At 43.9% G+C, this 27,197-nt stretch overlaps 1 protein-coding gene across 1 annotated transcript; it reads right to left on the bottom strand.

Moving 5' to 3' along the window:
• Window positions 1–9,044: 9,044 nt before the first annotated feature.
• Window positions 9,045–24,850, bottom strand: LOC139467912 (vitelline envelope sperm lysin receptor-like). Its single transcript, XM_071249497.1, has 10 exons — window positions 24,826–24,850; window positions 19,297–19,343; window positions 17,249–17,300; window positions 15,872–16,053; window positions 14,793–14,947; window positions 13,096–13,247; window positions 12,181–12,268; window positions 11,840–11,993; window positions 9,825–9,867; window positions 9,045–9,229 (listed from the first exon to the last, which is right to left on the bottom strand). Exons 2-10 carry the CDS (start codon window positions 19,330–19,332, stop codon window positions 9,066–9,068), a joined length of 1,026 nt encoding a protein of 341 aa, XP_071105598.1. The 5' UTR covers window positions 19,333–19,343; window positions 24,826–24,850; the 3' UTR covers window positions 9,045–9,065.
• Between the last annotated feature and the right edge of the window lie 2,347 nt (window positions 24,851–27,197).

Genomic DNA, 27,197 nt, shown 5'->3' with positions numbered 1-27,197 from the left:
CAGGGCATGGTACACATGTAGCTAGTGTCTGGGGCTGGCGAACGTATTCCTTGTTTCCCTGTATAGAAGTTACAAATCGTATCAACCTAATGCAATCCTGAAAAGTAAAAAGACAGTACAGTTGTTGATGCAGCTGAGCGGCGAGCAGTGGATATCCATGGGAGTTCTGAGCATAGCTGGCATCTTAGACGGGTTGGTAGACTAACATTTAGTCTGAAATCTTATATTACACAATACCCTTCTTGACTCTAAACATAATTAAAAACACTTTCCCGATGTGATTTCATATGTGGAATAGAGCAAGCAAGAGCTGGCTAGACTTGCTTTTGTATACGTTTCTAGATTGTGTTTTTGTTTCATAAAATAAATATATTCCACAGTCATGGTGCAGGACTAACAGGTTGGTCAACACTTCACCTAACCTAGAATCACTGCCCCATTCCGTAAATTGTTTAAAGATCTATGTCTTGGATTAAGTAGTTGTAAAAGCGGGAGTATAAATGTGTATGAAAATCCAATAAAGCTGCACCGTTTAACCAACAAATAAGAACACATCCAATGGATACGGTACTAATACTATTAAAGCGTGAAGTGTCGACTTCACTGCCCAGCTATATATGGCGATATGGAGGACGTGACGTCTCATCTTAAGAATTTGATGGAACGCAGAACACGAGATGACCTGATGTTTTCTATATCTCTGTCAATCTTCGTCTAAATATGGCAGTATGCAAAAGGAGACCTGATGTTTTATGTATCTCTGTGTCTCTTGGTCCAGCTATGGCGGTATACAGAACAAGGCATCCATCTGGTCAGGAATGATACACCTGGCAGTTACGGGGCTTCTCATGATGTGCGCCTACTGCCGGATATCAGGCCTCGCCGGTGTCTGCACAGAATACATATAAAAGAAACAATATGAGGCAAGGCACAAACTGTTTGCTGATGGATCTCAACATGTTTCAAACGTTTCGGAACAGGTGTCCCTGCATCAAGGACGATTACCTTCACCTGATGGTACCATGGGTGCTTTTCGTCCATCGGGCGGTAGCCACATGTTAGTCATCTTCCCGAAGCAAGAGAATTTACTGACTCTATAAGTCCAGTTTCCACCCTTACCGAACTACCCGTGAAGATTCCGGGGTAGAATAGGTCTTCAGCAACCATTGCTTGCCGTAAAAGGCGACTATGCTTGTCGTAAAAGGCGTCTAACGGGATCGAAATCGAAATCGAAATCCGGTTCGTAAACTGTCGTGCAGATTTCGATCGATTGCAGGATTTGCAAAGCATGTGCACCGCCAACTCGTTGTCAGCAGATATTTTCCAAATGTTTTCATGTTTTTAATCAAGGTGCTCACGTGATTTGATGCATTTCGCGATGTAAGACACGTTTTGTCACAATATAGATCTTGATTATCGATCAGATCGTCCTGATTGGGCGCCACCATTCTGTGTGAAGCAAACGCAAGTGATACGAGAGGTGGAATCTGATTTGTCCACAGGAGAGCCTAAGAAGGGACATAACTGGTAATAGCCACTGGTGGTGCCACGATCGAGCCCAGGAATTCCAGCCTAGTTCGGCAAGGGTTGAAACTGAACTTTTAAAGTCAGTTAACTCTCTTGCCTCGGGAAGATGCATGTAAGTCAGTGGAAGTAATCTTATTCATCAAGATTTCATCAAAGTAAATTATCTGGAAGCCCTGACTGAGACAGTCGTGAATGGTGCGGAGATAATTACCTATTGGACAACATGGAAAATGTTTCCTTGAAAACTGCTCGGTCCTCAACAAGTGCTGTGTATCGAAATCCCATCTCATGGAGAGCAATAATTAACGTAGTCCGGGAAATAGTAATTTTGTTTTTTAATTTCCTCCCAAAGTCGGGGGCACCTCCTGCTGAAAAAGCCTGTAACTGTACGAATGTATCACACTCACCCCTGCGTCAAAGCTGTCTGATATCCCTTTACGTCCCGGTTTTGTTTTTGAGACAACCCCTACCGTCTTTGTTTTAATTGACATACAGTTGACTTGTTTGCACGACAAGCTCCAGAGCTTGGGCAGTTCGGCAATACATCCATATCTAAGATAATAAATGTTTTTCCCCCGATCTCTCCCAAGTGAAGTAAGGAACTTGTATACATTTCCAACTACAGACGCTATGGCTATACAAGTGTAATGTAACATGCATCATGCGAGCAGTATTGACAAACAAATGCAGCGTCATTTTGTTATTTACTTGGAAGCACACCAAGAATTGTTTTCTAATTGAGTGAGTGAGTGAGTATGGTTTTACGCTGCTTTTAGCAATATTCCAGCAATATCACGGCGGGGGACACCAGAAATGGGCTTCACACATTGTACCCATGTCAGGAATCGAACCCGGGTCTTCGGCGTCACGAGCCAACACTTTAACATTAAGGCTAATTGACTTGTTTGTTTTTTTATTAGATGTTTTATGAAGACATTGTTACTACAACGGAGTCGCATACGTATATTTCTATAGTCCGTTTCAAACTTCCCTCAATGGACTCAGAATGAATCTCTGAACTTGCTGTTTTCGTTCATATTTGTCTCCTGTAAAATTGTTGACAAGGCTCCTTTGACTGAAATTATTCAAACTACAGGTAGGTAGATCGGCAGTTATTCTATTTACAATGGCAACACAGTACAAAATATATCCTTTAATGGCAAAAAGAATTTTACTAGCATTTCGGACAGTAATTTAGTCTGTCTCCCTGAGCATGTAGAATATATTAAAAAAAGGAGTCCAACTCAAGTCTCGAATGATTTTGCAAGTCTAGATTGCCTCAGCCCTGAAATTAAGGTATTGGTCTAGGTACTATTAGGATTTGTATTGTTTTATTTTGAAGACATATTTTAAAATAAACTTTTCTTCTGGGATTAAATGTCAGTCCAGGCGCCAACACGTCGTGATATTGCTGAAGCAGAATAACACTAAACATGCTGATGTCAACGAAGCGCCGACATCAGTGCCTCGACAGCACTCCCCACGCGCACGACCACTGTAGTTGGATGCCACACAGCTGGATGATCCCTGGAGCCAGGAGCCGAGTGGAGCTACAGCGCCTGGCAGGAGACTTCAGTGTCGGTGCCAGTATTGACCAAAGTGTCCCCACACAGCACGCAATCGCCAGACACAGAACAGCATACACACCGTAGTGCGCCGCCATACACGTGAGTACTGCCTTACCTTCCCCTTCACTATCTTCATGCACAATGGTTCTTTACCGAGATTTAATATACTGCGAATGACTAAAATTTGTTTCTCTCTATTTTATGCATCAACTTTGAGTAGCAATATAGTTGTAAATGAGTTTCATATCTCAGAAAACCCAAACCTCGTTTTTGTAATCAAATTATGATATAACATATTGAGAAATGTTGACCTAAGGAAATTAGGTTTCCTGAAATTGAAAATGGTCTGGAATAGGTGGCATTTTTCCGGCTGTTTTTAATAATCAACGTTGCTGAAGTGTCTTGTCATTAGTTTGGTTCTTGGAAAACTTGATTTGTTAACGTGAGTGTACTTGACACGAATCGGTAGGAACAGGAACGAATTGAAATTGAACCATAATTAAAGGTGTACACCACGAGTCTTATTTCCAGTGTAAGTTTTTTTAACGCCGCACTCAGCAATATTCCAGCTTTATGACGGCGGTCTGTAAATAATCGAATCTGGACCAAACAATCCAGAGATTAATATCATGAGCATCAATCCACGCAATTGGGATACAGCGACATGCACCAAGTCAGCGAGCCTGACCACCCGATCCCGTTAGTCGCCTCTTACGACAGGCATAGTCGCCTTTTACGGCAAGCATGGGTTGCTGAAGACCTATTCTACCCCGATTCTTCACGGGTCTCTTGTGTAAGTAGACGAGTTGTTTCAAACATTGTTTCTTTGGACTTATGTGAAGTAACTTATAGACTGATATATACTCATGGAAGTGAGCATGATATGCTACCATGGGCTTCCAGCCTCGATCAAATATGCGTTGGAAACAATGCGCTCAAACATATCCCAATATTTAATTGAGGTGTTGAATTTGTATGCGCGCTATTTAAATGTACCGACAGTAAAGCACAGAAAAAAAAATACAATTCGAGTTATCAGAAAAATAGCCTTTGAATGCCTTGAATTAAACCTGGCAGCACGAGCTATTATTTTTAAGCTAAGATAAGCTAAGCTATTATGATTAATCCATTTGTGTACAAGTATGATTTTACAATACAAGTCGCAGTCTCAAAAACAGCTTCCGTGTGTAGCAACCCTTCAATCCTTTATCAAATTAGAGTTCAGAAAACAGAATTCACTAGATCAGTGAGTAGGGTATAGATCTAGCTTCATGACCTGGATCCCCCTAATCCCATGGGTCACCTCGGCGTGCACTGGGGGGAATCGGTATTGAAACTGGCTTAACTGTTTCATTAATTCACTAGACTAGACATTACAATTTGGCGGCTGCCGCTATCCTCATTTTATATACGAATGTTGCTTGACATAAAATTGTATACTTAATTTCTCTAAATCACGTGTGCCGTATTGGACGAATTATATGCGTCGGGATCGGTCGTTATGCGGTTTACAGTGAAATTATGCAATGTTACTCCGTTTCTGCCCAAGATGGTATGCAACTGACTGAACAAGACGAAGACATCCATATTCCTCGACATTCATGCTAGCTCATAATTGTAATAAAATTATCTTAGATTTCAGCGAATGGTCCATAATATCCTAGTAATTTTCCAAAGTTACATGGCGAAAACAAATCCCACGTTTTTCTTTGGAAAAGCCAAAGAAAATTATTCACAATGCACCGGCTCAGCATTTGTCTCATGTGTTTACAAAGTGTCTTGAAGTTATTTAACTGTTTATGAGGAATGCTCTTGAAACGAAGCTTGCCCTCAATTGAGCATACAAAAATATTAAAACAGGACTAAGTCTTTGGTAGCATTTAGAAGTTTAACAAAGAATACATGGCATTTCTTATGGATAGCAACTTCTTTTATTGTTTGCCACGACGTTGCAGAGCTACTTCTTGCTCCTTCATCAGGTGAATACTTGTTATTACAGCCAGCCCAATCACTTCACCTTCCATAGGCAAGGGAGTAAGCTGACTGGAAAAGTTAGGTTTCCATCCTGTTGACATCAGCTGTAATTACTGGGGTCGACCGTAGCGCAACTAGTGGCTATTGTCAGTTATGTAAACGTGTCGTGTACCATGGTTATGGCTATAAAACGAATGCAATATGCATCATGGGATCGGTGTTGACATAACAAATGCAGCGTCATTTCTCTCTCTGTCTCTCACACTCACACTTGAGAACAGACACAAGAAAGTACTATTATCTTGATCAGGGCAATGTTTGCTCTCAATAGGCCATCAACAAGGGCAAATAAAATTTAGGTCATTGATAAATATGCATAGTTGGTCCAAATTGAATGGTAAACACACAAAAAACAAAAACAAACAATAAACAATGTTTACTTAGCATTTAGGTGCTGTAAATGTGTGACATGGTTAAAGACCCCAGTGTCTAATCGTTGAAATGGGTAATTAAACCACGAGGAGATCCGGGGTAGAATAGGTCTTCAGCAACCCATGCTTGTCGTAAGAGGCGACTAACGGGATCGGCCGGTCAGGCTCGGTGACTTGGTTGATGCATGTCATCGATCCCGATTATGTGGACCGATGCTCATGATGTCAATCACTGAATTGTCTGGTCTACACTCGATTATTTACAGACCGCCGTCATATAGCTGGAATATTGCCGAGTGCGGCGCAAAACAAACAAACCAACCATTTCAACGATTAGACACTAGGTCCTCGTGGTCTAACCTATACTTGCACATTAATATACTCTAATTGTGTTACCATTATCTTTACAAGTCTTCACGATATGCTGCACGTGATTTACAAACTTTACATGCTAATTCCGCACGAGACAAATGCTGCATCTCGAGTCATTGCTCTATGACATCACATTTGCTGCGTTCATGAGCGTCGGTTCTTACCCATATCAATATATTCGTTTGTGCACGGGGCCAAACAAATAACTCTTGAATACGAGTAATTCTTCATATATTAACCAACGTGTGGTATTCGCGTTTCCTTTTTCGGCGAGTATACGCCGGTGTCTTGTACAGAACTCCATTCACTGCAAACCTGCAACATGTTCTCCGATTTCTGTTGAACACCGTCTCCAACTGGCCCGATAATTGCGAAGTTATTGAAACATGTTTTTCCTTCAGTGTCATGGCAGGCTAGCATATCAACGTTGGCTTTGCTGTTTTGTAATGCGTCTTAAATGGCGTTCCGAAACCCATATCGCTCTAAAGTAATGGCAAGACGACAATAAACATTTGTTAGAATACCTCACAGCTGGTCTCGGCAAGTATAGCAGATCTGGTCCCGCTTTTACCGACACAAATTAGCCTTATATAGACAGACACCCTGAGTTTGTTGTTTAACGCCGCACTCGGCAATATTCCAGCTGTATGACGGCGGTCTGTAAATACTCGAGTCTGAACCAGACAATCAAGTGACTGATATCATGAGCATCGATCCACGCAACAGATAACCACAAGATGGATACAGGGAAAATGATAAATGTCAGTTGAATAGCATTAACAGGAATAGATTACACAAATTGAAAAAAACGCTTGAGAACGGAGCCTTCTTGTGAGTTAGCCTGTTTAGACCAACTTCAGATTATTGCTTAATGTCGTTTTGAATTACGCTCGTAACCTTTCCGTGCGTGCAGTAAGTTGGGTTGAGGCCGCTTCGAACAGTGTTCCAGTTATACCCCTGTCTGTCCGGTTGATGTGGGACGAAATCCCACAGTGATGCACGTTTCACACGTTCAACACTTTGGTGAAACACACCGATACTTATTTTAGTCGGCTCTAACAAGCACGAAACCAGAATCTAGACAGCTCTTCCAGGGAATCTCCACGGGAGCCATATGCAAGAACTTCCATAATGCAATCTTCCAATAATCCTCTTGAGACCTTATTCAAATGTTTTGCAAGGGAAAAGGCAGATGTAATTGTAAGTGATTTCCTCTCACGCCTGCAGCAAACCACGCCACGTTAGGCGAACAGCTGTGCCTTTAAACCCATCAGGCGAAAGACTTCATTAGGAAAATATATCTTCGCAATTATGTTAATGTCAGCGATAATAGGTCAGTGTAGCCGATTGTGGGGAACCTGTCAACCGGTAGTTACCGTTCCTTGATTAAGCTGCGAGTATTTAACCGAGAAATCTGTTCATTCTCTCTGCAGACACGGATGTGTTCGTTATCCGATGAGATACTGCATTCCCAAAAGTAAGCGACCAATAGTAATCTCAGTGTTAGAATACATCAGGTGTCACATCCTGAGGATGCATGGCCCAGTCAGATCGAACCTGGCCCTCATGGGTTGTAGGGTTGCTCAGAGGACACTTCCCGTGTTCTGCTAATGAGGTGAGGTGAAATGGGGTTTAACGTCGCGTCCAAGATTATTGCACTTATATAGCGACGTGCATGTACGTGTGTGTGTCTGTGTGGCTGCTTGTACTAGTCCGGACTGATGCCGATTTATAGTGCTAGCTCACTGAGATACCATGCCGCAGTTTAACATGAGAATACCCCTCTCAGACACAGTATACGGACTCCGAGCCGACAAGTCCTTGTTTTAGCCCCTTAATGCCGAGCGCCAGACAGGGTAACAACAAGTACCATCTTTTAACGTCTTTTGGTATGACGCGGCCGGGGATCGAACCCCGGACCTTCCGCTCTACCAGACCACGGATGCGGTTGTTCTGCTTATGTGTGAATACATGTCGTAAACGGAGAAAAACTTGTACAGAGCAGTTTCCATACAACTTTCGTCGGCAGTAAAACATCAACTTTGTTTTGGGAGATTTCATATTCATTTTATGAAGTAATACTTACTGCCTGGTTGAGATGTCTACACGTATACCACACGGTACTTTGTTCTGTTTATCCACACAGCAGAATAGTGTAGGGGATTAACAGTCACCGGTTTATACAAAAACAGGAATCAGGGCCTAAAGAGCGAACTCAGGATTAATGAATATCCATAACTACGTAAACTGTACTTTATATCAAAATGAAAATTAATGTGAGTAAACTCAGTAAACTGAAATGCAAGTACAAGGAATCAATGAGAGTATAGATAATTGCAAAGTGGCAAATGCAATTGTGAATGTCGAGTCACGACCCATAACCTTTCCATAACCATCCTCAAAACCATGCTAAGATGTGGGAACGTTTTATCTTTGTGTTGTACTCTTGGCCATGTGGCCTTTGAGTGAGTGAGTGAGTGAGTTGGGTTTAACGCCGCTTTTAACAGTATTCCAGTTATATCACGGCGTGTCAGCTTAATGTGGGAGGAAAGGCCGAAGTGATGCAGGTCTCAGACGTTTATCACTTCGGTGAAACCCACGAGCACGGGTATGGTGCTGACAAACCTAGAAACATAATCGGGGCGAACCGGGATTCGAACCCACAATCATAGGTTTCTGGCGTGCCCAAGGGACACAACTCTGCACAGCGAATCGCGGCGCCTTAGACGACTGGGCCACCCGTGCCCCCATGTGGCCTTTGATACCGAATAGACTTCTTATGCGAGTGATGAGATGGACGGACGTGGTGTAGGGTAGGTGGTCCACATGCGCTTGTAAGGCTAACAGCGGCTTAACATGCTAGCCAACTGATAAAACCCGCCGCCAGGCTGGGATACTAGTATCACCTTTTTCAGTCTTTTGAAACGACGCGGCCTGGCATCGAACTACGGACGTTCTCAAGACAGACGCTCTAGCCACTGGGTTACTGAGGCGGTCAAGATGCATGCTTGTGGAGATGGGTGTGTGTAGCGGGTTTCTGCCGATTCAAGATTTATTTGAAGTTCGCGGATGAATACCAGTTACTAGGAATGACCTCCCTGCTACCAAAACCCATGTCGGGAGCCAAGAAAGAAACACCCAACCTTGCACATGCGCAATGGTTTATTCTCCACTCTTTACATCGTGATCCACGTTAACTATCGCTTTCAACGACACCTTCAACGACACCTTCAACGTCGTCACTGGCCTTGTCACTTGCCTTGTCACTGGCCTTGTCACTGGCCACATCAGCATGTCCGAAGTGTGTGGAGATGGTAGCTATCTGGATGTAGTCGTCAAACGCGTGGTTCCATCGGTCTGTCAGATGCAAGAGAAATACAGAAATGTCACGTTTGTAACGTTGAACATATCTTGAAAAACTCAAGGAATTAATGTAAATGCTGCATAACTAGGTGCATACGTCACAGTTCCTAAATGCCATTCCCAAATCACTTTGATGTCCTACGAAAAAGTTATGGACCGCCTGAATCTTTCATTTTACTATATTTACTATATCATGTTTTATTTATTGTTTAAGACCACACTGGCATGAACATGAAACATTATTCATATAGGTATAGTAATAGGTCGTCAATGACTTGCTAAGAATATGTCCTCTGCCTGTTCCGATTATGTATAGATTAGATTAGATTAGATTGATACTTGCGGCATCCCTAGACGTCATGCCACGATGGCATCGCTAGTAATATGATATGGACATAGTGAAGTTGTGAAGTTATAATGGGTATCGTGCCTTGAAGGGGTCATGCAACTGCAATATTCTCGCCGCCACAATCGTTACCGACTTTCACTCGCGAGTTGTTGATACTACACAAATCGACACTATTATAAACCATATTAATGTACGAGTGCTGCGGTTACCAAGACTGCCATTATTAGAGATCCGACCTACCGTTGTTGGACTCCCGTCGCCTTCTCTCGCTTGTACACGAACTCTGAAGCAGAAGGAAAGCTATGCGTTACGGCGTAGATAGAAATAGTGCAGCTTCAGCAGACATCTAGATATTAACCCAGTCCCGGGCCACTGATACTAGTGCACCCACGCCCCGCAGTATGACCATCAGCCTTGCCATATGAAGACATCCCCGAACCCGTCCTTGGGGTACTGGTAGTAGTGCACCCACGCCCCGCAGTATGACCATCAGCCTTGCCATATGAAGACATCCCGAACCCGTCCTTGGGGTACTGGTAGTAGTGCACCCACGCCCCGCAGTATGACCATCAGCCTTGCCATATGAAGACATCCCCGAATCCGTCCTTGGGGTACTGGTAGTAGTGCACCCACGCCCCGCAGTATGACCATCAGCCTTGTCATATGAAGACATCCCCGAATCCGTCCTTGGGGTACTGGTAGTAGTGCACCCACGCCCCGCAGTATGACCATCAGCCTTGCCATATGAAGACATCCCCGAACCCGTCCTTGGGGTACTGGTAGTAGTGCACCCACGCCCCGCAGTATGACCATCAGCCTTGCCATATGAAGACATCCCCGAACCCGTCCTTGGGGTACTGATAGTAGTGCACCCACGCCCCGCAGTATGACCATCAGCCGTGTCATATGAAGACATCCCCGAACACGTCCTTGGGGTACTGGGCTTAATGTTTCGGCTTATATATCAAGCAGATGTTGGTAATGTGGAAACACATACGAGCATGGTTAGGTGATGGTGGAACAGTAATCTATTAGTTGGTTGGTTTGTTGTGTAACGCCGCACTCAGCAATATTCCAGCTATATGACGGCGGTCTGTAAATAATCGGGTCTGTACCAGACAATCCAGTGATTAATATCATGATCATCGATCCACGCCATTGGGATCGATGACATGCATCAACCAAGTCAGCGAGCCTGACCACCCGATCCCGTTAGTCGCCTTTTACGACAAGCATAGTCGCCTTTTACGACAAGCATAGTCGCCTTTTACGGCAAGCATGGGTTGCTGAAGACCTATTCTATCCCGGAATCTTCACAGGTCAGTAATCTATTAAATGACCTTGGAACATACACGTTTGATGTTTAACGCCGCACTCGGCAATATTACAGCTAAATGACGCGGTCTGTAAATAATCGAGGCTGGACCAGAAAATCCAATGATTGACATCATGAGCATCCATCCACACAATTGGGATACGATTACATGCATCAACCAAGTCAGCGAGTCTGACCACCCGATCCCGTTAGTCGACTTTTACAGCAAGCATGTGTTGCTGATGACCTATTCTACCCCTGGTATTCATGGGTCTAACATCCATGTACTCAGCATGGAAGGGTAATGGTGATTAATAATTAAGTGAGGATATTTACATGTAGATGCAACACATTGGAAGTTATGTTGGGTGGGCAGAACAAATAGGGAAGCCTAATTATTAAAAAAACGCCACGAAAATCTTATATCCAGATCTGAAGGACGAGGTATGACTGACCCTTTCTGAACCACATATAAGAAGAATAAGGAAACCTTTCCGAAAGATTTATGATAGATGCGTCCAGTTTACGCCATGTAAACTTGAATAAGGCGACTGTACGCCTCGGCTATATCGATATGAAGATCTTGCACACTTGGTCAGGGCTTGATGGGTATCAGGGACAACTTTAGGAGTAGTTTGTAGGTACATCAAGAATTAAAGATGTCCAAGAGATCGGCTTGCAGAAGTAAGACACGGATTGTCACAAAAGAAGGGGAAGGGTTATCAGTGTGTGCGTGTCGGTGAAGTGGGGGGGCTCAGCGGCTGGACCTACCAACTTACTTTGTCTGACCTTAATCAGACAAACCACCTTCAATGAATGCAAGTTTCAATCTATTTTTTCAGTAGTAGGGCATTTCATTCCGATGTTGATCCGTGCGTCAACAGCAGGCATAGACTAACACTTCCTTTACGCAGGTATCTGCTACACACCGCACACTTACCCCATCACATTTCTTTTCACAAAGTGTGAAGTTGCATTCGAAACTAAATTCAGCGTCGTCCCCAAGATGAAAGGACTTGAAGTAGGGGCTGCGGGCAATAAGGCCGTCCACGATGAAGCCAGCGCTCTTGTTGAAGACAATACCGTCACCGCACCTGCACACACAATTTGCATGGTTTAAACAGACGTCGGATGTAGGCCGATATAAAAGATTTACATTCGGAATGAATGCCATATTTTCAAAGAGTTGATAATATTTTGTTTGCATGTTTACCTTTATCGATCTTGTAAAGCGGCAGCGCCGTTTGGTTAGGACCTAGTACCTCCTGTCCATATACTTACCCTCCCCTGAGAATGGCGTATCTTTTGTTGGTGTTGGTCCCGATAGCGTCACACGACACAGGATGCAGACCCTTCTCTTTTGTACCTCCTGTAGGTTACGTCAAGACAAACATACATTGGTATACGACCGCCATACGTAGTGAAATAAAAGCGACAAAAACATTTCCATATTCAATAGTGAGTGAGTTGAGTTTAACGTCGCTTTTAACGGTATAACAGTTATATCACGGCGTGTCAGCTTAATGTGGGAGGAAAGCCCGAAGTGGTGCGGGTCTTAGACGTTTACCACTTCGGTGGAACCCACGAGCACGGGTATGGTTCTGACAAACCTAGAAACATAATCGGGGCGAACCGGGATTCGAATCCACAATCATAGGTTTCTGGCGTGCCCAAGGGACGACACTCTGCACAGCGTATCGCGACACCTTAGACGACTTGACCACCCGTACCACCCCGATCCGTGGTATAAAGCCAAAGCCGGACACACATACTCGTCTACAATATTCAAAGGGCATCTCATCAGTTTTGTTGGTCTGTGTGCAAATAATCATATTTCCTCCAGCTTTTGTCAAGTCCTGCTTCGCACTAGGCGAATCAGACAGTTTAAATAGTGTTTGATTTGGTTTTTTATTGTTAAACGCCGCACTCAGCAATATTCCAGCTATATGACGGCGGTCTGTAAATCGAGCCTGGACCAGACAATCCAGTGATTGACATGAGCATCGATCCACGCAATTGGGATACGATTACATGCATGAGCCAAGTCAGCGCCTCTTGCGACAAGCATAGTCCTTTTACCTAAAGCACTGGTTGCAGAAGACCTATTCTACTCTGGATCTTAAAGGGCCCTTTTTGAGAATAGCTTTCTGTTTGGTGTATGATTAAGTGAGAAAAGGTTCGTTGCAGTCCGCCCACCGTCTGTCGTTGCTTTCAGTTGAACCTTCCTCCCAAGGTCAATAGTTTGCCCCGTGATGTTGTTGCCGAGGATGTCGGTGAGCTCGAGCGTCAGTGTGGAGTTGGTGCTCAGTTTTCCCTGGTGCTTCTGCAGCTCGGGGGGAGCTATCAGGCTGCAACACGACACACTTAAGTCAGACCCAGACTCACTCCACCGGTACTTCTTAAAGGGGAACAGTCCGTCCCAGGTTTTCCTGGTATTAGCTTTACACTGTATACACAAACCAGGTCTAGGCCACATCGTTTTAGCTGCACTGTATGCACAAGCCAAGCCTAGGCCACATCGTATCAGCTGCACTGCTGCCACACATGCCAAGCCTAGGCCACATCGTATCAGCTGCACTGCTGCCACACATGCCAAGCCTAGGCCACATCGTATCAGCTGCACTGCTGCCACACATGCCAAGCCTAGGCCACATCGTATCAGCTGCACTGCTGCCACACATGCCAAGCCTAGGCCACAACGTATTAGCTGCACTGTATGCACAAGCCAAGCCTAGGCCACATCGTATCAGCTGCACTGCTGCCACACATGCCAGGCCTAGGCCACATCGTATCAGCTGCACTGTATGCACAAGCCAGGCCTAGGCCACATCGTATAAGCTGCACTGCTGCCACACATGCCAGGCCTAGGCCACATCGTATTAGCTGCACTGTATGCACAAGCCAGGCCTAGGCCACATCGTATCAGCTGCACTGCTGCCACATCGTATAAGCTGCACTGCTGCCACACAAGCCAGGCCTAGGCCACATCGTATCAGCTGCACTGCTGCCACACAAGCCAGGCCTAGGCCACATCGTATCAGCTGCACTGTATGCACAAGCCAGGCCTAGGCCACATCGTATCAGCTGCACTGTATGCACAAGCCAGGCCTAGGCCACATCGTATCAGCTGCCACACATGCCAAGCGCACATCGGTATTAGCTGCACTGTATGCACAAGCCAGGCCTAGGCCACATCTGAATAAGCTCCTTTGCACTGCAGCAAGGGCTCACTTGCTCAAAGCGATCTTCGCGCTACGATGTAAATGTATGTTAAAGAACGAGAGTTGTGGTAGTCGTACTCTACAATCGCTGAGTAGGCCAAGTGCCAAGTGCCAAGCCCACAAGGTTAATTTACAGTTAACTTTTACTGTTAAGCTCCACTAGGGTACTGGTTGTATATAGCACGCAAGCAGGTCTTTAGTCAATGTTCTTCTGTAAATTGGGTTTAACGACGCAGACGGGATCATATAACGATGTGACAGAACATATGGTCTGATGGGCGATATCTATCCGGGTTGTCGTGTCACAACCTATCGTCGTTTTGCGCGGCAGCAACTAAGGCCACCCGATCTGCATTTGACTGGTTCTTAGTGCAGAGAGGCTAATGCGTTCGTGGTTTAACGCCGTACTCAGCAATATCCCAGCTATATGACGGCGATCTGTAAATAATCGACTCCGGTCCAGACAATCCAGTTGGGATAACCTAGTATAGTCAATCAAAGGAGTCAGCAAGCCTGACCATCCGATCCCGTTAGTCGGCTCTTACGAAAAGCATAGTCGCCTTTTATGGCAAGTATGGGTTGCTGAAGACCTGTACTACCCCGGATCTTCACGGGTCGACGGTAGTGTGACTGAATCGCCACAACGCTGAATCCTGCATCTGTGATACTCACGCTCCGTGGACATTATGGGCTCCAGTTTCCTTCGTTTTCTTCGATTCATATGTACACGTGACGGTGACTTCTTGGTCAGTCAGTGCCAGCATGCGACCCTTCTCTCCGAACACCACGATCACTTTCACCACGTACACCGGGGTACCGGCACGTTTCTGTAACAGCAACACGTGGTTCAGTATGGTTAAGCAAATATTCCAGCAATATCCCGGCGGGAGACTCTAAAAAGGATCTTCACACCGTATCTATGTGGGGAAACTAACACATGGTGGTTATACAGTGATACCTGCAAGCACGCACCTTAAGGACAGGACGTTTTGTTTGCTCGCTTTTGTTGTTTAACGCCGCACTCAGCAATATACCAGCTATATGACGGCGGTCTGTAAATAATCGAGTCTGGACCAGACAATCCAGTGATTGACATGAGCATCGATCCACGCAATGGGGATACGTTGACATGCAATCAACCAAGTCGGTGAGCATGACCACCCGATCCCGTCAGTCGCCTCTTACCACAAGCATAGTCGCCTTTTACGGCAAGCATGGGTTGCTGAAGACCTATTCTACCCCGGATCTTCACGGGTAGGACAGGACGTGGTTATACAGGGTGCAGAGTGTACCTGTACCCTTCGTGAGGGCAAGACATGTGACTGTACAACAGGAGCGCTAAAATGAAAACTTTCATGGTTTACTTGAACCCAGTGTTGTCGACAGTCGACTTTCACCGAGACCTGTAATTGGCCCTGGGACATGCATACTAATTGTCATAGTATGAGTATCCCACCCTGTCACCAGGGTAAGATAACACAGAACGGAGACAAATCACAGTAGGTGCCCCATCAACTGTGTCCACCTCATCCTCACTGTCGAGCATTTTAATTGAAATCATGACGCTGTCTGTCACACACAAATATTATGTGCCTAATACTGGCCTACCTTTAGTGTCATCCACATCCACGGCCAGTTTCGTAATCATAAATAATAATTCAGGACAAATCGAGTTCTTGTATCTCTCATATCTCTGCCGTAATAACTATAATTGCGTTTGCAAGCCAAAGCGCCTCGAGAGATGCTCTCACCACAAACTCGCACAAGCCAGAGTTCTTCCCCTGGAACGACACCTGGAGGGTGAGTTTGGCTTTGTCGATGTTGTTGAAGTAGAACACCCCGTTGGCACATTCGGCTCGAGCCTGGGCCTTCAGGTCGGTGACGACGGAGATGGAGGGGCTGTCGGAGGTGCTGTTTCCACAGCTGGGCTGGACTAAAGAAATACAAGGAATGACCTTCACGACACAAATCACTAAGTAACCACATGTATATAACATGCATTCATCATGGCACTAACATAAGCCACATCGGGAGTCACCTGACAATTGTATGAACTGTAGCGGCCAAATCTCAAAGCAAACCCCTGGGTGACAGTATGAGCACAGATGAGTGAGTTGGGTTTAACGCCGCTTTTAACAGTATTCCAGTTATATCGCGGCGTGTCAGCTTAATGTGGGAAGAAAGTCCGAAGTGATGCAGGTCTCAGACGTTTACCACTTCGGTGAAACCCACGAGCACGGGTATGGTGCTGACAAACCTAGAAACATAATCTGGTCGAACCGGGATTCGAACCCACAATCATAGGTTTCTGGCGTGCCCAAGGGCCGCAACTCTGCACAGCGAATCGCGGCGCCTTAGACGACGGGGCCACCCGTGCCCCCTGAGCAGAGATGAGGGCTTGACACTGAGGCTACACAGAAAAACACATTACATATACATATAGCCGGTGTGTAGAGCGGGTTGTGACGTAAATGTGATCAGGGCGAGTCGCCACGTGGCGGTGCATAAACAGTGTTGCAATGTAGGTGTTCAACGCCGCACAAAGCAATGTTCTATAAAACGGCGGTCTGTAAATAATCGAGTCTGGACCAGATAATCCAGTGATTGATATCATGAGCATCGATCCACGCATTTGGGATACCGTTACGATTATATGCATCAAGCAAGTCAGCAAACCTGACCACCCGATCCCGTTAGTCACCTCTTAAGACAAGCATAGTCGCTTCTTACGGCAAGCTTGGTTTGCTGAAGACCTCATACATGTAAATTCTCTACCCGGATAGTTACAGGTCCCATGAAGGTGTGTATAGCCAGTGTTGCCACCTAGACGTGTTTTGGGAGTGATGCCACTTGGGAGGTGCATTTGGCGGTGTTTGGATTTACAACACAGCTATGTGACAGCGTGCTGTAAATAATACAAGTCTGTACCAGACAATCAAGTCATTGATAGTGAACAATGATCAACGCTGCAGTGGTACGATGACACCCATCAACCATTTCACCGAACCTGACCTCCAGATCCATTAAGTCGCCTCTTACTACAATCATGGGATACTGGGTCCACTTCTAAGGCGGATTCCCCACTGCCTATCTGGCAGTTGAGTCAAGACCTACTTATTTCTACGCACCTTCCATTATGTATCCTTTTGGAAAAGCGGCATTTTCCCCATAGGTTCCAGTCTGGAATGAAAACAATAACAATTGCGAACTTCCTCAGCAAACAATACTCACCGTTATATAATTATTGGTGTTTTTCTATTTGTTTGTTGTTTAACGCCGCACTCGGCAGTATTCCAGCTGTATGACGGCGGTCTGTAAAATCATCGAGTCTGGACCAGACAATCTAGTGATTATCATTAATATATGCATCAACGGAGTCAGCGATCTTGACTGATCGATCCCGTTAGTCGCCTCTAATGACAAGAACAGTCGCCTTTTACGGCAAGCATGTGTTGCTTGAGACCTATTCTGAGCTTTCAAACATTCATCACAAGTGTTGCGGTCTAGACGTATCCCCCCTTACCTACCTTCGATCACACGAAAGTTAACTTCTGTAGGAATCGCATTGCCTGTTTACCTGAAATATGACTGCTGGTAAAATAAACTCATTGGAAGCAGACCTTCCCGTCGATTTCCATAATGGGCGACGAAACCAAGACGCCGCCAAATTATACCTTGGATTAACATATGTTTGTTCCTTATCATCCTTTAAACAGGCTCCAAAACCTATGGCTTGAATAACCTTACATCTAACATCTTACATCTAACCTTAGTAAATTCTGGCACTGACAATTGCGACTTATTTGTTTCTGGACGAAGGTTAGAATAAAGTTAGAATAAGTGAATGTATACCCTAAATCAGCACTATCCCAGCTTCATCACGTGACCTGTACATCAATGCGTGTGGGCCAGGTAGACCAGAATAAGCTACGAGCCACTGTCGGGGTATGACGAAACTCATTCAGGTCTCCCCTGCACAGGGATATCTTTGGTATAAGGCGTCCGTGTAACGTCTATACCTACAATGTCTACGCTTATCTAGCGCTAAGAACGCTTTGTGTAAGTACCCAATCCTCAATTTGTGGGCTCTTTCAGCACGGAGTACTTGACCTATTCTGTCCCGGAAGCCAAACGGGAAGCCCATTCAAGTAGATGTTTTACATGTGCAAACCATGTTGTGTAGTGTATGGACGACTCATGGATGGTTCTGGGGCCTTGGCCCTTGCCTTGGGACGTGGATCAAAGTGCTTGTTTCAACCAAGGCCATGGCCACAGCTTATAAGACCATCTGTATTTATGTGCTTTTCAAGTAAAAATACCCCAAAAATTCAAACACCCATTTACCGCTTGGATAAACATCATCAAGCTCAAAACAAATCCCTGAAATTCAAATTTCGTAAAAAAAAGAAGCCCCGGGCTGCATGTTACCGTAATATCTAAGCAGTAACCGTTACTGTTTATTGCGGTTTTCTTCCTTTTTCAAACTGTCCGTTTTCCATCTCTTAATCTCAACATGGATACACGGATACAGCATACGTTGCACTTCGTAACATCAAATCGTGGACAGCTTTTTGCACAAATCTTAGACAACTTGTCAGTAATATTCTCAACCAAATGCAATCATTTGTTTAAATGTTTTAATTTACATCCGCCGGCTCACAGACGGTGACAATGAGATGAGAAACAATATGGATAATGCTTCCACCACTTCTGAAGCTGATTGCTTGAGTGCATTGTCGCGTGTCGCGTGAATCCCAAGTGGTAATCCACGCGACGTGTGAGAACCGATTCCATTAAGGGATGTATTTATTCCTGTAAAAGCTTGTGATATGTATCATTTACCGTCTATACGAGTGTGGAGCCAGTGATTGGGTAAACGATACATTTGACAGCTCTTGTTTCGTGCAGATTTTCAATTTGACCTTGTCACAGATATATATGCCGATGCGGGCATTTTCTTCATGCATATTTCTTTTACCGAAGTACAAAAGACAAGTCTAAATACTGCCATTTCAGCAGAGATCCGCGCATGAGAAGACGCTTTACAGTAGGCAGCCATAATTAGGTGATGGAAGAATACATTTAACACGGCTTTTAACATCGATTTGGGGCATCAAGAAATAGGAATATGCCTTTCAAGAGTTGAGTAGTATACATTGGCGAGTTCTGTACTTACAGCAATCACAAGGAGCAGCACCAAATAACGGGCCATCGTGTAACGCCCTGAAACAGTAGCAAAGCATATTGATAACACTTTAGACAAGTCAGTTGATAGTCTGTCTTACAGACCCTGATACAAATATATATCAAATACAGCCCATGTAAGTCTATAATGTTTGGCAAGAAAATGAAGAGACACTGGGCTCCTTTTTATATTTTTATTAAGATAACTGAACAACTGTTTTTTTATGTACGATATGTTCATTTCAGAGACTCGATTTTAGTCTAGTCAGTTGACTTTAACGCAGCTCTGAACAGTTGTCACAGCGTGTCGATTTACTGTCGGCCAATGTGGTGAAGGTCTGGAACGTTTACCATTTTGTTTAAGCCCACGAGATTGGGCATGGTGTTTAGAAACCAAGATCATAACCCGCAGCAAATCTTCAATTCAAACCCGAAATAATATAATCCTAAGGCGTATTCATAAAACATCTCATAGTGCTTAATGATTCTAAGAAATAAAAGGTACTTTTATATCGAAGAATTTCTTCAGTTATTCATGAAGAACTTTTAGTACTGAGAGTACTCCTAAACTTTGTTTGGATGTTTGTTTTTTAACGCCGCATTTTTTATTCCATCTATAAAACGGCGGTCTGTGTATAATCGAGTCTGGATCAGACAATCCAGTGATTGATGTCACGAGCTTCGAGCCACGCAATTGGGATACGATTACATGCATCAACCAAGTCAGCAAACCTGACCATCCGATCTCGTTGGTCGTCTCTTACGGCATGGGTTGAAGACCTATTCTAACCCGGATCTTCACGGGTATACTCCTGAAGCCGAGGGAAAAGCAAAATGGGTCACATTTTGCAAATTAGACGACTGGGCCGGTGTCTTCCCTATTGACATTCGTGACCGACTCGTGTTATTCCGGGACAAGTCTTCTTGCAGGTTACGGAAAGGGACGAGTGGTGGCGAATGCCCTATTGACTGGTTTTCATTGACGGAAAACCTCGAACTGTTCGTCGGCTTCTTTCAGAGAATGCGGTATGTCGTGAAGCAGTAGCCGATGCAATATTCTGTCTGCCTTATAAAGAGCACGTTCATGTATCTACATATCGCATGTTAAAAGGTATAGTGTGAGCCTAAGAAAGACGAACCACCTGTCATGGCCGATGGGTCATATCCATAGTAAACACGGTCATTTTCGTCGACTTAAAAAATCATTTAGGCAAATCGAGCTCTTCAATATCACTTATCTCCTTTAATTTATCAAATATCTCTAGCGTGATAATAACTATACTTGCGAACACTGTAGACACAAATTAGGGATAAGTTATTCATTTACTGTAAAGGCCACGCTTCGGTACAGATCCTTATACCGTTGTCAAGCAAGCAAACGTTTTCACAATGGCACAACATGCGCCGTTTATTCTCTTGAAAATGGAAATTCTGTGAATGGTTCTTAGATGAATCTACACATACACGTCGCAATTTGTATTCTCACAAACAGTGGAATTTATTTTGGAAAAACTTCCGCCCATAACCCCTTTATTTTTAAAAATTCATAACCCCAGGCTAGAAGTATTGCAAAAAAATATGTTAGTTAACCTAACCCAGGCAAAATGTGAAGGTTTTTGACGGATGGAAATATTTCCTTCATTTTTACTGCACTGACATAAATATCAGTAATGAGGTCAATGGATGAACGGCAAACGTTAGCATGCACATGGGTCTCTAAGGACATAGACAATCACCACTTAGACACCACTTCAAAAAAAGGATAAATATCATCCACCCTGATGTCACGTTCGGCGGAATTAACGCTATGAACGTCTTTATCAATTGTTGGTATAAAAGAACTTGTAACTTCAACCGTGAGAAACAACTCACCACCGTCGAAGCTCGTCCTTGTCTGTCGGGTGTCAACTCACTCTCACGTCTGCTCGCAGATCACGTGCTGCACGATACTGCTGTTTCACGTGCAGAAAACATGTCCGTTTAAATCAGTCCTCAGGCAAAGTTCGATTTTCCGAAGTCACGAATCTGTGGTAGCCCTCACAATTAAGTGAGTGAGTGGGTTGGGGTTAAGACCGCTTTTTTAACAGTATTCCAGTTATATCGCGGCGTGTCAGCTTAATGTCGGAGGAAAGCCCGAAGTGATGCAGGCCTAAGACGTTTACCACTTCGGCGAAACCAACGAGCACAGGTATGGTGCTGACAAACCTAGAAACATAATCGGGTCGAACCGGGATTCGAACCCACAATCATAGGTTTCTGGCGTGCCCAAGGGACGCAACTCTGCACAGCGAATCGCGGCGCCTTAGACAACTGGGCCACCCGTAACCCCCTCACAATTAAGACACAGTAAGGAGACATGTATTCTCTATAAGTTCCATTACACTTTTTTTTCTTTTTTTTTTATGCATCTCGTGTACCTTTTATTTGTTAGTTAGCTTTATGTGGTGACCATGGTATGGTATTTGGGTTTTTGTTCGACTTGGACCATTAAAGGTATATTTGCGCCTGGCTTTTAACAAAAGAGCAAAGTGAATAATGAAAGTGACGATTGACCAGTCTGATTCATGATCTTATTAAATATTTAAAAACACGTACTTATTTAAGTTCCCCTTTCGATATAGAAACGAAACAATAGCGGTAAAATTGTTCAAAAGTCAATACACAATGTATGCATATATTTGTCTTCTATTTTATATCACACCTTTCCGATGCGGAAAAAAATCGGAGATAATAATTGAAATAAACGAGAAGATAATTGAGGTAACGAGAAAAAACTCGAAATGTCGCGTTTTCGTAATAACCAGAAAAAACTTAAAGCAACGAGAGAAAAAATTGAAATAACGAAAAATTACGATTTGAAAAAAGCTACTAAAGGGGCACCATCCGATTTTTGTATAATTAGAGAAGATGTACTGTCTTTACAGCACTTTGTACATTTAGTCTGAAATATGATTCTGTCCTGGTGATTCAATAAACAATGTAATATTGTTTCGGGAGTATTTACATCGTAGTGTACCCTCTAAGATCCGGGTTAGAATAGATCTTCAGCAACCCATGCTTGCTGTAAAAGGCGACTATGTTTGTCGTAAGAGGCAGCTAACGTAATCGGGTGGTCAAGGTCGATGACTTGGTTGATGCATGTTGTATCCCAATTGCATGGATCGATGCTCATCATATCAATCACTTGATTGTCTGAATGTGGTGCATACTCCTTGGCATGGTGCTCCAGATGTTGTCACAACCTCACAGACGCTGCAAGACATGTGCAACGACGTGACTTGGCCTGACATTGAGATGTTCTGCATGTCTGGCAGTGTTTGACAACACGGAGGTCCCCGGACAACGTGCGCCATCATTAGCACCACCTGCTAATCAACAGCGGTAATTTAGTTACACACAAGTGATTTACTCCCTGGTGAAATTTACGTCGCCGACCTCTTCCTCTTACGAACAACTAATAAGGCGAAATATGATTATTGACAGACACATGCATGGTCAAGTTGATTATCGTTCCTCCGAGGATTATCTGCCACATAGGATTTGCCACTTAGTTGAGAATTCATGTCGGTTCATGTCGGTCACCTCTGTGCACATTGCAGTTTACTAAACTAGTATGTAAAGCTGCAAGATCCCTAGGCAAATGCGTTAACTGACTATTAAAGTCCAGTTGCTACCCTTGCCGAACTAGGCTGGAATTATGGAGTTATATGTTGGCTGGACTAACGAGTCTATGCATTGTTCCATTAAAATCGCGTAACGAAATCTTCATCGAGAAGTAAACAGCAAATCATGTGTACCGCCAACTCGGCGTCAACAGATATTTCCGAAAACGTTTCATGTTTTTAATCAAGGTGCTCACCTGATTTGATGAAGACCGGATTTATTTTGTTTGAAGCAAATGCAAGTGATCTGAAAGGTGGAATCTGATTGGTCAATGGGAGGGACATAGAAAGGACAAAACTCGTAATAGCCACTGGTGGCGCTACGATCGAGCCAAGAAATTCCAGCCTCTTTCCAGCAACGTTTAGCAATATTCCAGTAATATTACGGCAGGGGACACCAAAAATGGGCTTCACACATTGTACCCATGTAGGGAATCGAACCCGGGTTTTTGGCGTGACGAGCGAAAGCTTTTACCAATAGGCTACCCCACCGCCCTACCAAACTGGAAGCCCGATGTAGCTTTTCAGACGTGAGACATTATGTCAGTTGTTTTGCTTCTTTGTCATGTGGAACCCATTGAGTAAAGTGGGTGATGTTTGTCCACAAGCAGCAGTTGTACAGTGATATCACAGTGGCTTTAAGTTATCGAGACTTCACAAATGGTTGACCGTATGGGTAATTGTCATGTGTCGATGAAGCTGTCGTCCATGTTACACAGTGTAGCTACCTAGTTCCCAGTTTACTCGTTTTTTTGCAACAGACTTAGTTTGAGACATTCGAAACAAATATTCAGTAAAAGTGAACAAAAAAAGAATATTGTTTCTTGTCGTTTTTGGTACACCACCAAAAATGAATTTCATTCAAATCAGATCTTTTACGACGATTTGATACCTCTCTTTTCTTCAAGATCTGACAAATCATCCATTGTATGTCCTGTTAAGTGGACTTTCAAATCAACCAATCAGCATGCTATCTAGATAATTATTACAGTTACATTGGTCGGTTAAAGTTCGCGAAAGGTCGTACTGACGTGATCTGTATTGGATGTCCTCATCTTTGTGTAGCGGTAGCGAGCATGGATTTAAATGGATGCGTGAGTTTTTGAACCAGTCAGACGGTAGCTTTTTAAAATGATTCGGTTTCACCTCTTTTCGGAAATTTCACTATTTGCAAAAGAAAACTGCCACTGAACACAAATATACCCTCGACGTTTGGGGTGATGCCATGACGCTCGAAAACGATAGGATTATAAAATATCCATAATGCAATAGCGCGAACTGCATTCGGAACTTGTCGATTATATTCGTTTCCGAGATACAGAGAGTAGATATGCTTGTTTGAACCCTTCGCTCACTGGTACTGAGAATTTAGAAGCCTATACGGTGATTGGCCGATCAGAAAGTTCTCTTAACGCGACCTCCTATGGAGGGGTCCTCCAGATTCGCGCAGAGAGATGTCGCATAGGAAAAGGTCTCCCCCTGTTCTTTGAGCTGCATTTAACCAAACTCACGTACTCTGTTACAGACTGTGACTGTTACTGACATGAAGGTGACCCACGTCTCCGCCGTCTGTCTCCTCCTCTCCCTGCTCAACACAGGTAAGTAAATAGGAACTGTGCAACATCTTACACGTTCGACCGCCTCCGTGGTCTCTGGATAAAGCGTCAGACTGGAGACCGGAAGGTCGGTGGTTCGATTCCCGGCCGCGTTATACCAAATTGCGTTAAGTGAAGGTACTTGTTGTTACTCTACCTGGCGCACGGCACTAAGGAGATAACACAAGAACAGCTTGTGTAGCTGTAGCTAACAACATATCTAATCTCGATACAAAATCCCAACATCGTTAACATTGTACTCACGTGGAGCCAGTCACTATGTCAGAACGTCGGAACTCTTGTAGTGTTGTTTTTCACCGGAGCTATATACAGTCGAACGTTGTATATGCGGGGTTCGAGACAACAAGCAAAGTGAGTTTCTGAAAAACAAACATGTTATAAAAAGATTATCACATGGAGTATAGTTTGGTTTCATACATCTTTGTGTCGGTTGCCGTATTCTAGAGTTGAAAGTGTCTGCTTAATTTGGATATTTGGGAATATCGGTTATTCGACACATCCAATTAGACAGATCCGCGTATTAATGATGATAAATATAGAAGGAATTCGCAGGGAGCGGAAGGTGAGTTCGAAACCACCGGGAATTCGACGCATCTATGTTCGACACAACGAGGTTTGACTAACTGTATCTGTGTAATATTCAAAATTCGTCAGTTTGCCTGATATTTATGTCGTGTCTGTCTTTATTATGCATACCTTTGTGCCTCCCAGGTCTGTCGCGTCACGAGAGCTGACCCCGGGTCACTTGGTTGGATGCCCGCTGTTATTGCTGTTTTTGTTGTTATCATGATCCGCGTGGTACACGATCCTTTAACATGGATAAACAATATTTCGTTACAAAATGCATCAAACATGTTGTCGCAGTTTCAAGAACGGCTCGGCAACAAGAAAAGAAGTAGCCATATTTTAAAGAGATGGGCCGGAGGGAGTTGAAGGTGTCGTCAGTTTGATTAAACCTACCGGCCATATTTCCGTTCTCAGTCCGCTTCATCACGTCACATTAGTGTTTAATTTGTAGGGTGAAAGTCGAGGAACTGGAGCTAGTGTATGCGTGCGTGCGTGCGTGCGTGCGTGCGTTCGTGCGCTTTGATGGTCTCTGATACTGACGTATTGGTACAGTTGTGATGACATCCATCTGAATCAACAAATATTGCCTGTCGTACTTCCTCTAATACTCATCCGCTTGGCACTGGAAAAAAGAAAATGAATCTGTTTATGTAGCCGTTAAGAAACACAGGTCGGGTGTCAGACACCAAGGTCAATAATCATAAAGATTCTAAGAAAGTTATTAAGATTTTTCGTGAAACACCCTTGGCTAAAATAATTTCTTAACAGTGAATTCATAAACCTACTACTTTGAAATGTAATCTGAAAAATAAGAGTAACTCTTTTGTCTCATCAGTTATGATTTGGCATCACGTGTCTGTCATCACGATGAAACCCGCCGCGAAAAGATACGCAACATAATCGGACAGACGAGGAAATCTTGAAGTTTCTCAGACTTCTTAAGTACTTTAAGACTTTATGAATACGGCCCCAAGTCACCAATGATTTTCAAAAACATACGCTTTTGGGGCATCTTCTAGAGGAAATACGGTATACACCATCATCCCTTTGTAGTGCATACAGGCACTTGGTGTTTTAGTCGCTGTGATTCAAATTGAAGGCACTGGATGTTTGACGACCAAGCTGTCTAAACACTGAACACAGAGTAGAAGTGTCGAGCTATTCAATGCAAGGCGTGTCTGTATTCTGTAAGTATAAAGACAATTCAAACCGTATGTGCATTTACTCAAGATTAGCTCACGTCAAGTCTTCTCATGTTTGAGCAGTGTCTCTTGGGTTTGGTAGCGTCGTCGGTGAATGATTGTATTTGCAGCCGCAATTATGTTGTCTTATCCTTAGGGATATCAAAAAGACCACGCCAGCTTCACAAACGTATTTACAGTCGCCATCAGCTGATGGAGAGATTCTCAGTCGTCAATGGAGATCCTCCAAAGACAATCTCCGTATGTCAATCCTATTTTTGATATTACTAGTTTCAGGGAGAAGCTCTCTGTCGTCACTGGAGATCTCCCAAAACAACCTTTGCTCGTCAAACCATGGAATCCTATCATAAATATTACTAGTTTGTGGGAGAAGCCCTCTGTCGTCACCGGAGATCTCCCAAAACAACCTTTGTTCGTCAAACCATGGAATCCTATTATAAATATTACTAGTTTGTGGGAGACGCCCTCTGTCGTCACCGGAGATCTCCCAAAACAACCTTTGTTCGTCAAACCATGGGATCCTATTATAAATATTACTAGTTTGTGGGAGAAGCCCTCTGTCGTCACCTGAGATGTCCCGAGACAACCTTTGTTTGTCCATAATGGAATCCTATTTTAAATATGACTTGTTTGTGGGAGAAGCTCTCTGTCGTCACCGGAGATCTCCAAAAACAACCTTTGTTTGTCCATCATGGAATCCTATTTTAAATACTACTAGTTTGTGGGAGAAGCTCTCTGTCGTCACCGGAGATCTCCCGAAACAACCTTTGTTTGTCCATCATGGAATCCTATTTTAAATATGACTTGTTTGTGGGAGAAGCTCTCTGTCGTCACCGGAGATCTCCA

The sequence above is a fragment of the Haliotis cracherodii genome, unplaced genomic scaffold (assembly GCF_022045235.1).
Source record: "Haliotis cracherodii isolate W230 unplaced genomic scaffold, xgHalCrac1.p SCAF_1, whole genome shotgun sequence".
NCBI lineage: Eukaryota > Metazoa > Mollusca > Gastropoda > Lepetellida > Haliotidae > Haliotis > Haliotis cracherodii.
The sequence above is the reverse complement of the archived record's forward strand: the minus strand, read 5'-3'. Positions and strand labels throughout refer to the sequence as shown.

Excerpts from the sequence above, each read along its gene's own strand:
- LOC139467912 (XM_071249497.1), bottom strand. The coding sequence starts at position 19,332 with ATGGCCCGTTATTTGGTGCTGCTCCTTGTGATTGCT. Across the intron at positions 17,301-19,296 it reads TGCTGCTCCTTGTGATTGCT|ACTGGAACCTATGGGGAAAA; the intron begins GTAAGTACAGAA and ends TTTTCATTCCAG. Across the intron at positions 9,868-11,839 it reads GTGAAAAGAAATGTGATGGG|AGTTCGTGTACAAGCGAGAG; the intron begins GTAAGTGTGCGG and ends CTTCTGCTTCAG.